The 15,935-nt window shown below is 39.6% G+C and overlaps 1 protein-coding gene across 4 annotated transcripts in view; it reads left to right on the forward strand.

Annotated features, from left to right (window-relative positions):
* The window catches only part of APOO (apolipoprotein O), a 59,865-nt gene extending 46,803 nt beyond the window's left edge, over positions 1 to 13,062 (forward strand). For 2 of the 4 annotated variants that reach the window (XM_049871354.1, XM_049871355.1), the window contains exons 8-9: positions 9,150 to 9,214; positions 12,339 to 12,950. In XM_049871354.1, coding sequence (XP_049727311.1) covers positions 9,150 to 9,185 — 36 coding nt within the window. In that variant the 3' untranslated portion in view covers positions 9,186 to 9,214; positions 12,339 to 12,950. Of the gene's footprint in view, positions 1 to 9,149; positions 9,215 to 12,338 lie in introns of all 4 variants that reach the window. The other 2 variants (XM_049871353.1, XM_049871356.1) reach the window with 2 other exon arrangements.
* Positions 13,063 to 15,935: the final 2,873 nt, after the last annotated feature.

Consider the following 15,935-nt stretch of genomic DNA (forward strand, 5'->3'; position numbering starts at 1 on the left):
ATCAGTGTCTTTCACCAACCAGGAAGTCCATGAAACTTCCATGTCAAGAGCTTTTATTGGCTTCCTTATGTAGTCTGAGGTCAGACCAGCCCCTGCCCATTAGCACAAACCCCCAGGTGTGATCTAGAGGTCTAGATAACAAAGGCAGTTTAAATACTCAGGAAATTCCAAGGGTTTAGAGTTCTCTCTCAGGAACCAAGGACAAAGGCCAAAGGACTTGAGGTAGAGTAAATCTTTACCCCACAAATCTTCAGGTTCCCCTTCCATCCTTTTATTTCCTTACAATTTAAGGAGCCTGGCACTTTGGCCTATAGAGTTTTCAACAGTTTGGGTTTTGCTGATTGTATACTTATGGTGCAGTTTAACGTGTTCCTCCGTCCTCAGTATTCCCTCCAAATTGGCAGCTGGGTCCAGAGGTTGCTTAAATAGGCTCCTGTTTGATCCTTTTGGCAAAACTATAGATGGTAGTGTTTCCTTTTATTAGAAGGCACGTAAGTGTGGTTTTCACTTTTCTTTTTAGTGTTAGCATCTCTTAATGCTCAATGCCTACCCAACCCAGTGCCATCAAGTCGATTCTGACACCCATTAATTCATTGGGATTGCAAAAAATTACATTCTACTTCTGTCATTTTATTTTCCTGTATAGCTGGAATGATTTAAAAAGGAACCACTTCCCCTCATTTATTAATTATCCGATTAAGGGAAGACAGGATAAATACTTGATTTTTTTTTTCTGCTTATTTATCCAGTTTTCAAAATAATGAATTGGTTACTTCTCATCCTCAGAGGGATGAGTTTTTTAAAATTTATTATTATGAATTCATAGATTTAAACATACTGGATTGGTTTCAATCCATTATAATTCTTATCCTTATTAAAGTTCAAATTTTCTCATCTTTGGCTAGTAAAGTTGGCTCTGAGTTCTTTCGACATGATCCAAGTAGTCTGTGATAGTTTTCTCAGTATCTGGCATTTCAAGATGTTCCCAGAATTTCTCATTGTGGTTTAAATTATGTTTCTCTGATTACAAATGAGGTTGACCATCCTCGCGTGTGTATATTGGTTTCTCGAAATGCAAATGCCTGTTCATCCATTTTGGCCATTTTTGGTATGGGTCATTTGTCTCTTTCTTATTAATTTATAAAGATTCTTTATCTTTTTTCTAGATACAAATATTTGACAAAGTGGCTAATATTGTCACAGTGGCTGCAACAGTGGGCTCAAACATAGCAACGATTGTGAGGATGGCCCAGGACTGGGCAGTGTTTCATTCTCTTGTTCATAGGGTGGTTATGAGTCAGAACTGACTTGATGGCACCTTGTTGTTGTTGTTAGGTGCTGTCAAGTTGGTTCCAACTCATAATGACCCTGTGTACAACAGAATGAAACACTGCCTGGTCCCCCACCATCCTTACAATCATTATGCTTGAGCCCATTTTTGCAGCCACTGTGTTAGTCCATCTCGTTGAGGGTCTTCCTCTTTTTCGTTGACCCCCTACTTTATCAAGCATGATGTCCTTCTCCAGGGACTGATTCCTCCTGATAATGTGTCCAAAGTATGTGTGACGTAGTTAGTCTTGCCATCCTTGCTTCTGAGTAGCTTTCTGGTTGTACTTTTTCCAAGACAGATTTGTTTGTTCTTTTGGCAGTCCATGGAATAAACAATATTGTTCTCTAACACCACAATTCAAAGGTGTCAGTTCTCCTTTGGTCTTCCTTATTTATCGTCCAGCTTTTGCATGCATATGAGGCGATTGAAAACAATGGCATCTAACAGTGTTTTTGGTTGTGTGTTTGCAGATGTGTTCTCCTGGTTTGGGGTTTTTCTTTTCAGTTTTGGTGTCCTTTGATGATCAGAAGTCTTTAATGTAGTTGAATTTGTTGATCTTTCCCATTATGATTCTCACTCTTTGACTCAAGGAGCTTACTAAAACCATGAAAATATTTATTGATTGTTCATTGCTGATCTGAAACCCTCTCAGGATAGTCTCACCCCAAGGTCTGACTATCCCAGTTAGAGGCCAGAAATGGGTGTCAGCCCTCAGGGTCTCAGCTGACTCTTCGAGAGTTGTCTTATGATCAGCTATACACAGCAGTGTGTTTCAGTAAATGTCATATTTTAGTTTTTCACTAGGTTTTTAAAAAAATGTAACAAGTTACTATCACAGAACTGTAGAATGCCTGTTAAAGATCAGCAATAACTAAAAAGAAAAGTTAGAGTAATTCTTTAAAGGGCAGGAGAATACGTAAAGAAACAGACCTGGTGCTGGAATAATTTGGAAAGGGGTAGAGGTGATGGTTGCACAGCACAATGAGTGTAATCAGGGTCACTGAATTGTACACGTAAAAAATGTTGAATTGGCAACTGTTTTGTTATGTGTGTGTATATATATGTATATAAAACAATAGAAAATGAACCAAAAAATCTCCTGTATATATAGTGTATAAAACATAAACCTGTTACCAACATGAAAACTGACCAAAACTTGAGAAGCTGAGCTTTTCATAATCCACGTTCATGCTGGCTCAGCAGGAAAACAAAAGGGAAGTAGCAGCCACCACCCTGAGTAAACATGTCCTGCTTTCTCTTCCTGTATTCAGAATTCCTGAGCTCTCTAAAAGCACGCGATTTTGGCTGAAAGTAAGTTATGTAACTTTAAAATAATCGCCTTCTTTTTAGAAAGTCATACCTGCTTGGTATCAGAAAAGATTGGCTGATGGGATTCAGTGTGGCATGATGGTTAAGAGAGTGGACTCTGGACCTGGGGTACCAAGGTCCTGCTCCCCCTCTGCCTCTTAACTAGCCTTGAAACCTTGGGAAATTACTCAGGGCTCGGGGAAATGGGGCTTGGCCTCATAGGGCTGTTTTGATGATTAAATGAGTTTTATCCATGTGAGGAACACAGAAAATGAACAGACTGTAGCACATGATAGCCGCCAACCACTGCTCATGTGACACTGCCCATTTTCGTTTTCTGCCTGATAATGTCTGCTGATGGAATATGGAGTCATAGGGCATACACCTCTTAGTCAAGAGTGTTTTCGTTTCCTATTGCTCCTGTAACAGATTATCACAAACTTAATGGCTTAAAACAACACAAATTTACTGCTGTCTTAGTGCTCTGTAGGTCAGAAGTCAAGTACTAAATCAGGGCGTGGGCAGGGCTGCATTCCTTTCTGGAGGCTCCAGTTTCCTGCTCATGCTGGTGGTTAATAGCAGGTTCCTTGCTATTGTGGGACCAAGGCCCCTTTTCTTGCTGAGGGCCATTCTCAGCTTCTAGAGGCTACAGCATTCTTTGGCTTATGGCCCTGTTCCTCCATCTTCAAAGCCATCAACAATGGGTAGAGTCCTTCTCAAATCCCATCTCTTGACCTATTCTGTCTCCCTCTTAGTCTTTAGAGACTCACGTGATTACAATGGGCTCACCCAGATAATCCAGAGTAATCTGCCTATTTTAAGGTCAACTGATTAGCAACCTTAATTCCCCTTTGCCATGTAAGGTAACATAGTCACAGTCCCAGGACTAGAATGCAGACATCTTGGAGGGGCCATTATTCTGCCAATCACATACATCGAACTGGAATTTCACTGGGTTCTTTTAGTAGGTCGTTCTTACCTTTTATTTCCTCATCAAAAAAGTTGAGAGACCTGCTGTATATGATAAACCTGTTCCTGTCAAGTCAATTTCAACAGGACAGAGTAGAACTGCCCCATAGGGTTTCCAAGGCTGTTATCTTTATGGGAGGAGACTGCCACATCTTTCTCCTGGGGAGTGGCTGGTGGGTTCGAACTGCTGATCTTTCGGTTAGCAGATGAGCGCTTAGCCACTGTGCCACCAGGGCTCCTCTGTATACGATAACTAGCGTTTATTGAGCCCTTGCTATGAGCTTCACCCTGTGTGCTAAGCTCTTTAGGCTATCATTTCATTTAACTCTCATGAAAAATCTGTGAGGCAGGGTTTATTATTAACCAGTTTTATAAATGAAGAACTTGCACTTTAGAGAAGTCATGTAATTGATCAAAATAATTCAACTGGTGAGGTGCTCAGACATCTCAGTGGGCTACTATACCTCTGGTGGCATAATGGTTAAGTGCTACAGCTGCTAACCAAAAGGTCAGCAGTTGGAATCGACTGGAAGGCAACGGGTTTGGTTTGATTTACTGTACCTCAGAGGTTTAGCAGGAAATCCTCCTTCACGTGGCAGTGCGTAACTATTAGAAATCAGCATTTTATTTTTAAAATATGTTTCAGTTTTGCTAGCAGAAATTGTAATTCATGCTTGTGAACACGGTAAGAAAAGAATTTGTTTAAAAACCAAAGCCACTACATCATCTTGAGACCAGAAGAACTAGATGGTGCCCAGCCACAACCGGTGACTGCCCTGACAGGGAACACAACAGAGAACCCCTGAGGGAACAGGAGGAGAACAGTGGGATGCAGACCCCAAATTCTCATAAAAGACCAGACTTAATGGTCTGACTGAGACTACAAGGTCCCCGGTGGTCATGGCCCCCAGACCTTCTGTTGGCCCAGGACAGGAACCATTCCCGAAGCCAACTCTTCAGACATGGATTGGACTGGACAATGAGATGGAGAGGGATGCTGGTGAGGAGTGAGCTTCTTGGATCAGGCGGACACTTGAGACTATGTTGGCATCTCCTGCCTGGAGGGTACATGAGAGGGTGGAGGGGGTTAGAAGTTGGCAAAATGGACACACAAAGAGAGAGTGGAAGGAGGTAGCGGGCTGTCTCATGGGGGGGGGGAGTAAATGGGAGTATGTAGCAAGGAGTATGTAATTTTTTATGTGAGAGACTGACTTGATTTGTAAACTTTCACTTAAAGCACAATAAAAATTATTTAAAAAAAAAAAAAAACAAAGCCAACTATGCTTTAAATTTGGATTATAAAGAAAATGAATGAGTTATAAAATGTTTTAATAAAACTGTTTCTCTGAAAATGAAAAAAAAATTAATTTCTGGCTTGTGCTAAACCAGGAACTGCCTTTTGAAGTCAAATGTTTTTTCTGAGATCATGGCGGTCTCTGCCAGAGAGGTCTGATTTGTTATTGGGTGAATGGATTCAATACTTCTTTAGTGACATATTTGACTTGTCATGTTATAGTATAAGTGATATATAACCGAACAAGAAAGTTTTCCTAGCAACAGAGTTGTTTCTTTCAATCAAAAGAATGTTTTTTAATATAATTTTTATTGTGCTTTAAGTGAAAGTTTACAAATCAAGTCAGTCTGTCACACAAAAACCCATATACACCTTGCTACACACTCCCAATTACTCTCCACCTAATGAGAGAGCCTGCCCTCTCCCTCCACTCTCTCTTTTCGTGTCCATTTTGCCAACTTCTAACCCCCTCCACCCTCTCATCTCCACTCCAGGCAGGAGATGCCAACATAGTCTCAAGTGTCCGCCTGATCCAAGAAGCTCACTCCTCACCAGCATCCCTCTCCAACCCATTGTCCAGTCTAATCCATGTCTGAAGAGTTGGCTTCGGGAATGGTTCCTGTCCTGGGCCAACAGAAGTTCTGGGGGCCATGACCACCAGGGTCCTTCTAGTCTCAGTCAGACCATTAAGTCTGGTCTTATGAGGATTTGGGGTCTACATCCCACTGCTCTCCTGCTCCCTCAGGGGTTCTCTGCTGTGTTCCCTGTCAGGGCAGTCATCAGTTGTAGCCAGACACCATCTAGTTCTTCTGGTCTCAGGATGATGTAGTCTCTGGTTCATGTGGCCCTTTCTGTCTCTTGGGCTTGTAATTACCTTGTGTCCTTGGTGTTCTTCATTCTCCTTTGATCCAGGTGGGTTGAGACCAATTGATGCATCTTAGATGGCTGCTTGCTAGTGTTTAAGACCCCAGACGCCACTCTTCAAAGTGGGATGCAGAATGTTTTCTTAATAGATTTTATTATGCCCATTGACTTAGATGTCTCCTGAAACCATGGTCCCCAGACCCCTGGCCCTGCTACACTGGTCTTCAAAGCATTCAGTTTATTCAGGAAACTTCTTTGCTTTTGGTTTAGTCCAATTGTGCGGACCTCCCCTGTATTGTGTGCTGTCTTTCCCTTCACCTAAAGCAGTTCTTATCTACTAATTAGTGAATGCCCCTGTCCCACCCTCCCTCCCTCCCCGCTCTCGTAACCACAAAAGAATGTTTTCTTCTCAGTTTAAACTGTTTCTCAAGTTCTTATAATAGTGGTCTTATACAATATTTGCCCTTTTGCAACTGACTAATTTCACTCAGCATAATGCCTTCCAGGTTCCTCTGTGTTATGAAATGTCTCACAGATTCGTCACTGTTCTTTACTGATGCATAGCATTCCATTGTGTGAATATACCGTAATTTATTTATCCATTCATCCGTCGATGGGCACCTTGGTTGCTTCCATGTTTTTGGTATTGTAAACAGTACTGCAATAAACATGGGTGTGCATATATCTGTTCGTGTAAAGGCTCTTATTTCTGTAGGATATATTCCGAGGAGTGGGATTGCTGGGTCATATGGTAGTTCTATTTAAGGAAGCGCCAAATCGATTTCCAAAGTGGTTGTACCGTTTGACATTCCCACCAGCAGTGTATAAGTGTTCCAGTCTCTCCACAGCCTCTCCAACATTTATTCTTTTGTGTTTTTTGGATTAATGCCAGCCTTGTTGGGGTGAGATGAGATCTCATTGTAGTTTTGATCTGCATTTCTCTAATGGCTAATGATCGTGAGCATTTGCTCATATATCTGTTAGCTACCTGAATGTCTTCTTTAGTGAAGTTTCTATTCATAAAAAGAATGTTTTTTATGTGCTCATTTTCTTAGTGGCTGTAAGATGCAAAGGCTTATGAACTTTTTTTTTTAAATCATGGTAAAAAGCTTTCGAATTTAACGTTTTATATTTTGGAGGTTGAGATGCTGGTGAGTATAGAGAGTAGAATATATAAGAATATCATTCAAAGTGCTTTGCAAACGTTACGTTAGGGGCATTCTGACCTGAAATATACTTAGGTAGAAACAACATTGTTTTTATGCCGGACCCAATTTTTGGATGTGATTATCAGACTTACCGTTAAATCAAACCAAACTCGTTGCTGTCAAGTTGATTCTGACTCACAGTGACCCTATGGAACAGAGTAGAACTGCCCCATAAGGTTTCTAAGGCTGCAGTCTTTATGGATGCAGACTGCCACATCTTTCAGGAAGCAGCTGGTGGGTTTGAACCACCAACCTTTCGTTTACCAGCCAAGCACTTAACCACTGCACCACCAGGGCTTCTTGACTTACCCTTATAAGCCTCTTGTTATCTCTTCTTGCTTTTCATTTATCATACCTCCAAACTTTTTTTTTATTATTACACTCATCAGACCTCTAATTTCTACTCCATTCCCTTTGTTTATTCAATAAACCTATGAATACTGTGTGCTAGGAATCCCTACGGATATTGTGCTGTCCTGAAGCTTACAGATTCCTGGAGTATTTGAGCATTTAAGAGATAATTACACAAATAAGGAAGTGCCTGGGTGCTAGGAAAGTGAATAAAAGGTTCTCACCTAAATTGAAGGGCAGGGTACAGGTGAAAGCCTTGATCTAAAGGATGAATAGCATTTAACCAGGTAAAGAATTGGGATTTATCAATCTAGGTAAAACAAAACCTGTTGCCATCGAGTCGACTCCAACTCATAGCGACCCTATAGGACAGAGTAGAACTGCCCTATAGGGTTTCTGAGGAGCAGCCAGTGGATTCGAACTACCGACCTTTTTGGTTAGCAGCCCAGCTCTTAATCACTGCGCCACCCAGGGCTCCGATCTAGGTCAAGGAGTACATTTTTTTAAAAAAATAATTTGTTGTTGTTGTTGTTGAGAATATACACAGCAAAAACAAACAACAACAACAAAAAAAGTGAAGATCTTGTCCCAGGAAGGAGCTTGGCAAGTTCAAGCAACAGCAAGAAAACCTCTGGGGCCTGTGGTGTGGTATGCAAGCAGGAAAGTGGCTCTGGAGAAGGAGGCAAGTTGCACAGGCAGAGTCCTGTAGAGCTTCGTTCAGAGTGACAACTATGACTGGGTGTTGATCATGACCCACCAAGGAAAACATTTGGCCACGTTCCCCAGAACTCCATCATCAAATGGATGTGGTTGAAAAATAAGTGATCATATAATTTTCCTCTAAACCAGGACACTCTTGAAAGGAGCACTATTAATTATGCTGGGACAGTGGCTCAGTATAGCCTGGGCAAACCAGGAAGTAGGATTACGGTGCTAATAGACCATTTCTCAGTCACTCCAGTAAGCCCCAAAATTGCCTAGAAACCATGCTGTGAAATTACAGGATTAGTCACATGTTCCTGTTTTCTCACTCCCCTCCCCCTCTGCACATGGGTAACTCTGAGAGAAGGCAACCAGGAAAACCTGCGCTAAGTCTAGACCACAGACTCACAGCCTCACAGCCTCACCGCCTGCTGAGCTGTAGCCTGATGTGTTTCAGATTGCCATCTCTGGAAAGCTCAGATCTTTGACGTAAATCAGGTCTTACTAATGTGTTTTCAGAATTAAAGTCTTAAAAGCACACAGGAAAGAAAGTTAGGCTTTAAACGTTTAGCACATGAACTTTTCCCAGTAGAAAGTTTCCCACATCACTTCTCATGGATGACATGACCTAATTATATGTTCCTGATGACAGCCAGGCAGAATGGGTGTGGTCTGATTATAACCCCTTTCAGAGTAAACATGTTTTGTGAATTAGCCTCTAATGTGGGTGATACATGGAGCGGAGTACTTACAGGAAGCATTCTCATAGTTGTGAAACCTCGTACACAACTTCAGTCTAAAGCTGGACTCCTCCAACAGTGACAGCGGCATGAAGTATTAAATCTTTCATGGATATATTTTCACTTTTGATTTGATTTTTTATAGAATCAACTTATTAACTGAATCTGTGTAGTGAGGATTAATGGAGCTTTACTTCTTTCTCATTTCTTGTCATTGTAGTAATTCTGTTCATTGAGAAATGGATCACTTTGCATTATTCCTTCAAAAACACATTTGTATAATAATATTTAATGTTTCCATTTAAATACTGAGGATGGGCACTTGAAGAAGTTTCACTATTTCTTTTCAAACTGGGTTAATACTCTAACTTTTGTTTTACAAGCCAGGAAATGTGAAGAATCCACCCGGAAATAAGTAGAATATGACTTGCTCTGACCGTTTAATCAGGTAAAAAACAAGAAAACTCTATGGTTATTCTCAGCATTGTTAGTGCCAGCTTGAAATGGCTTGTCTTTACTGTAACTTAATTATGGCAGTTTCAAGTTGCTGTAGAAACACAAAGATTGGAATAATATTTTATTTCATCTTTAATTTCTGAGTTTCAGTGCCATGAATTACTTAACTGTGTTTGTTCCAGAAAATTACCTGGGTTTTTTTAGACAAGCTAGAACTGGACAGTTGGGATTTATCTAGTCTTTTTCAAACGTTTGAAAAGTGCCATTGTTTCTTAGGTTTATTTTTTTTACTAAACAGCACTTCATTTAGTAAGCATACTTCTGTTCATCAAATAGTCTTTCAATAAACATTTGTTGAATGCATGACTATTATAGAGGAGATCAAGGTTATATAGAGACATTCTCTTAAATGACATAGGGAATCCATAGGTATAATTATTCCTTCTTTAAAGATTGAATAACCTGAGGCTAGGGAAATTTAGGATGATATCAAATGAAGACAGAAAATCGATGAGATTTCTTCTGGTCTTATACTCAACTTACCATTTATTTTCATTTGTTCTGTATTTGCTTACTGAGTACCCATATATATTAAAAACTGTATAATAGCACTGTGATTTCCTGGTAATTAGAAAATTATACACCCACTCCTCACTCATCGACACATTTAGGTTCCAAAGACCAGGTCGTTATGTGAAAATGGAGGATGACTGCATCATTACATAACTGCCACAATTTAAAAATTACATCATTGTATAACTGCCAAATTACATCATTACATAACGGTCAAACCACTGAGGATCATAGCCCAGTCAAGTTGACGCATAACCTTAACCATCACAGCTAGTGTTACTTTCGCCTCACACCTTGGCAGTGGGTTTTTTGTTTTTGTTTTTTATACCAAGCAAAGCCATGCCTCCATGTGACTCCTGTGCAGTGGTCCTGATCCAGCTTTAGGAGTCAGGGAAGACAAATCCAATTTATCTTTCACATTACAACCTTTCATATTGTAACCCAAAGTCAGTAGTCCTCAGATTTTATTATACAAATGAATCATCCAGGGGGCTTGTTAAAATCCAGAGGCCTAGGCCTCAGCTCAGAATCAACATCTCTAGAGAGTAGGGCCAGAGAAAGGAGACTGTAGGGTGAGGAGCAGAAGGCCACACGTGTCCTCTGGAGACTTTACACTGAATAATTATATTTCTCTACATTGAACAATGAGAATAAAGTGAAACTATGTAAATATCCATCTTATTTTTCACAAAAGTATTCTGGACCAGTGCTCAGCTTGCCATACATACAGAAAAGATTTCATTATTTTTTAAAACTTTTCTTTAATTATAAAAGTGATGCATGTTTGTTATAAAAAATTTTAATTTGTGTTACCCACTACTGCTTTCCCATAGGTAATTGTGTTAAAAGTTTGGTCTGTCAGTTGGTCTGTCAGTTGGTCCCCCCCTCCCTGCCCTGTCTTTCCCCTCTTCCCTCCCTTCACCCCCTTCCCTTGCTCTCCCTTTTTCTTTCCCTCTCTGTATTCATACAGAAACCCTGGAGGCATAGTGGTTAAGAGCTACAGCTGCTAACCAAAAGGTCAGCAGCTTGAATCCACCAGCCATTCCTAGGGAAACTGTATGGGGCAGTTCTACTCTGTCCTATAGGGTCTCTATGAGTTGGAATCGACTCAGTGGCAACAAGTTTGTTTTTTTTTTTTGTTGTTGTTGTTATGTATTCATACATGTTTTTGGGTTTAGGACAAATGGGGTCGTATACCTTATAATTTGTTCTGCAAGTACTGTACACTGAAAACTCTATGAGGGTACATAATCACAATTTTATTATCACACCTAAAGAAATTAACATTCATTCCTTCATGTCGTCTAGTATCCAGTCAGTGTTCAGATTTCCTTGATTATTTTCATTAATAACTTTTTACAGTTGATTTGTTTGAATCAGGATTCAGATAAGATCTGCCCATTGCATTTGGCTAATAGGTCTCTTATGTCTCTTTTAAATTGTAATAGTTCCCTCTCCCTCTTTTTTCCTTTCCATTTATTTGTTGAAAAACCAGCCTTGTTTGTCCTTTAGAATTTCCCCTGTTCTGCATGTAGCCGTGTGCATCAATTTAGCGTCATTCTGTTTCTCTTTTGGTTCCTCTCTTCTGTCCATTTCCCATAAAGTGATAGTTGGATCTGAAGGCTTAATCAGCTTTAGGTTCAGTTTGTCAAGAATATTTCACAGACAGTGCTTTGTTTAGTTAATGTATGTGGGATGAATGAGTGAACTTTTTTTTCCATATTATATCATGTCCATCTTTCCTTGCCAGTACTTATAGATCTCCTTCATTCCTTCTTGTAGCTGCTGAATAATTTTCCTAGTATGGACTACCACGATCTGGTTAATCCTTACTAATATAGCTTGTTTCTAGTTTCTAATTCTTAACAATGCAGTTAAATCTATTGGATGCTTAGAGAAGTCCAGAACAGATTAAGAAACTGAGATAGAAAAGGTAATAAGCTTGCAGTTCACATGTTTAAGAATTTTTTGTTTCATATTCAAAGGTCAAGCGAGTAGTCACTGGCCGCTAAAAAATGTATAAACCTCTAATTGCTAAGTATATTTATTACATATTAGGAAAAAAGTGATCTGGAGAAGATTTGGTTTGTCTTTGGTGTGTCTTTGGATTTATGTGTGTTTCATTCCAGAAAAGAATAATGGGGGTGATGTGAGGAAAGGTGTACATCAGGCTGACAGTGATATAATCGTTCTCTCTTCCAGCAGATGGATGGATATGTAGTTGCTTGGTCTTTGGAGGGTGAAGGAGTGGCGTATGTTAATGCCATTTAGACATCTGTTTTTCATTTATTCATTCATCTATGTATTTAATTATTCTCAAATACACAGCTAGTTGAGAATCTGAATGTAAAAAACCATTCCGATTTTTAGTTTACCCATCTGTAAAATGGAGATAATCATAGCTTTCTCTGGCTCATTATGATCCTTATGCTAATGTAAATGTTTTACATGGTTTCTCTATTTAAATGTAAAGAATTTTCAAAATGCAAAAGAGATTTTTTTTCTGGCACAGTTTAATTAAGTTTTTCTTTTCTTTCCTTTAGCTATAGGTAAACATTGGAAACTCCATACAGTAAATCAGTATTTCTCCAGAAAAATGGCAGAGAAGTCAGCGTCGAATGTAGTAAATTGGCTTTGTTCTTCAGGAAAAGCTACGCCTTTCTTTATCTTGGGTGATGCCATATAATAAGTGGACTAACCTGGAACCTTTTCACCTAGAGATAATGTACAAGCCTTAGAACTCCTTGTTCTCATGTTGCTATTTATGTATATAATTAAAATTCCAAGTTAAAAGAAAACTCGTCCTGCTTTCTTTTCTGATATTATTGAGTAATGTTTTAAGCATATCTTGTGTCCCTGTGTGGGGTGCGTATGAACGCATGGTTTGTGTTCATGGTGTGAGTATCTGCATATGCATATGTGTGTGGTGTGTGTGTGTATATGTGGGATTTGTGTGTGTGGTATGTGTGGGTGTATGTGGGGTTCATCTGTGTGCTGTCTCTGTGGGTGCATATGTGTAAAAAAACCCAGCTATAACTCTTCTTAGGTTTATATCAGCGGGTGGTCTGTAGGAGCAAGGTTGTCTGTAGAGTCCAGGCCCCACAACAGAGTAGAGAAGAGTGGCCCTGGAGCTGAGAGACAATGCTTCCATAACCAGCACAAGGAACAAAACGTGTAAGTAATATAGTTTACCTGACTCTGATTAGAAGACATAAAAGAAAACAGTGACAGTGATCCCTTGTTGTGTGCCCTCCCCATCTAGTTTGTACTTATCTTCTGGTACTTGAATGCCAGTGGAAGATTCATAATGAAGTAGTATATGTCCTCTGCCAGTGGAAAAATAGGTATATGGTTGTGTATGTTTGTTCTCTGTATGTACACCTTGTATTCTCCTCCTTTTTGGCCCCTGAATGTACAGCTCATTGAGCTCTGCATTCCCAGTGCTGGTGGAAACAGCAGGAGCCTTTAACTTGTCAACCAGCCAGGAAGGATGGCAGGGGAACAGTATGCGAGAGACAGTTCAGAATTTCCAAATTCTAAGCACATTTGGAAATTGTAAATCTTTGTGTTCTTGTGTCTTCAATTTAATTCCTAATTATTGACCTTATAGAATTGATAGCAGTCTCTAAGAGAGCAGTACACAAATAGAACATGGACACATTAATGTTAATACATTCGACATAATCAAAATGGTAGAAACAGTGCAGGCATTGTTATTGAAGTAATAAGTTGAAGCAAATTTGTCCCTAGAACAATCCTTCTAGTCACACCCAAGAGTGTTTTATTTCCTTTCATGCTGAAATACTTTTGTGTTTTTGTACCATTCTAATATTAAAAAAAAAAATATTTTAAAGCTGTGCCTAAATTACAACATTTCATTGTCAATATTCTATTATTATTTTAGGTTTTTTCCATTTGGCTTGGCTTCCAACATTACCTCCAGAAAGTACAGATTCCATGAGTTTACTTGGTCTTGAGATTACTTGATCTTAGAAAAGATTAAGAAGAAATAGCCTACACCTCCATGTGCTCTGGACATCATCATTCAGTAGGTATTTGAGTACCTCCTAACTGTAAGGCATCACTTTCCATTTTTAACCTTTTAATCAATATTGAAATGTTGCCTTAAAGCATTTTAACTCCTCAGTGGAGGTAGGCATCACAGAGCCCTCTCCTCGTAGAGTTGTTGTTGTTAGGTGCCTTCAAGTCAGTTCTGACTCATAGCGACCCTATGTACAACAGAACGAAACAGTGCCTGGTCCTACACCATCCTCACAATTGTTGTTAAGCTTGAGCCCACTGTTGCAGCCACTGTGTCAGTCCATCTCATTGGGGGTCTTCCTCTTTGTTGCTTACCCTCTACTTTACCAAGCATCATGTCCTTCCCCAGGGACTGATCCCTCCTGACAGCACGTCCAAAGTACATGAGAATGAGTCTCACCATCCTCGCTTATAAAGGGTATTCTGGCTGTACTTCTTCAAGACAGATTTGTTCCTTCTTCTGGCAGTCCATGGTATATTCAGTATTCTTTACCAACATCACAATTCAAAGGTGTCAATTCTTTAGTCTTATTCACTGTCCAGCTTTCCCATGCATATGAGGGGATTAAAAACACCACAGCTTGGGTCAGGTGCACCTCAGTCCTCAGAGCGACATCTTTGCTTTTTAACACATGAAAGAGGTCATTTGCAGCAGATTTGCCCAATGCAATGTCGTTTAATTTCTTGACTGTCGTTTCCGTGGGTGTTGATTGTGGATCCAAGTAAAACGAAATCCTTGATAACTTCAATACTTTCTATCCTGGTAGAGTGTGACTTGTATTTAGTACAGCAGGGGAATCACCTCCCAACCAGGATAACTCAGTGCCCTTTAAACTATTTTTGATTTATAGGTGGTGGCCCAAAGATCTTTCCCTTTTGTGCCTTTTGGTCTCCAATGTTGCCCTTTTTAAAAATATTTAACACTTTCTGCATACCTTCCACGTGCCCTGAACTATAGGGAAAATATAAAACGTGCATATTATAGAATCTTGCCCTTCTCTAGCTTTTTATTCTTTTCAAAATACTGTTTTATATCTTTCCTTCCTTAGCTTATTCCTGATCTTAGTAGATCTGTATTCTGTTTTTCTCTGCCCAGGGTAGTAGTCTCTACTTGCTTTTGTACTTTTTACTCCATTTCTTTGACCTTTTCTCCTTATAATAAAAGTATAAATTTCAAGCCACTTTGTTATCTGCAACTTAATCAACATAACCCTACTTTAAAAAACTTAAAGGGCTTTGGAGAGATCGTTATCCACCATTCAAAGCGATTTAAACTCCTCTGAAGAGATAAATGCGGTGTGGTTCATTCTGCTATAATGTAATAGTTGGATTCCTGAGACAGATTGCTTTGTCAAAAATCAAGATTTAAAAGTAATTGCTTCAATAGAAAAAAAAGACTAGGAACACTGAAGAATGTCTTCATCAATAATATCACCTTTTCACTGCTTGGGACAAAATCAAACCAAATTGTGGCACAGCTGATAACTCCTAGTAGTAGATAGAAGAACCTCAGCCAGCTGAGGGACCACCCACCCAGGCAGTGGAGTAACATGTACCCAGACCACTGGGTCAGCAGTTTTTGTTGTAAATGACATGCTGGATCCTGGGCCATTAGTGGCCCGTATAATGCAAAGAACTTTCCCTCATAGATCAATCACATTATATCCAGATGTCCTAAAGAAAACTCAAAATGTGGGCAAAATGCCTTTGTTCGCATATACAGGTAGAAAAATGTTCAAAGTTAAATAGCAAATCAATGACAGTTAAAATGAGGCCATGTAGTGAGTATTGAAGAGTACTGGTGGTGCACTGGTTAAGCACTGGGCTGCTAACTGAAAGGTCAGTGGTTCGATACCACCAGCTACTCCACGGGAGAAAGATGTAGCAGTCTGCTTCCATAAAGATTACAGTGTTGGAGACTGTATGGGGCAGTTCTACTCTGTCCTATAGGGTTGGTATCAGTTGGAATCGACTCAGTGGCAATGTTTTTTTGTTAAGTGAGTATTACTGATTTTTATTTAAGATATAATTCAGACTCCTTGAATTTAGCCAAAAAAGGCAGAGATTATGTTCTCCTTATTGCCCTGTCTGAATGGATG

The sequence above is a fragment of the Elephas maximus genome, chromosome X (assembly GCF_024166365.1).
Source record: "Elephas maximus indicus isolate mEleMax1 chromosome X, mEleMax1 primary haplotype, whole genome shotgun sequence".
Taxonomy (NCBI): Eukaryota; Metazoa; Chordata; class Mammalia; order Proboscidea; family Elephantidae; genus Elephas; species Elephas maximus.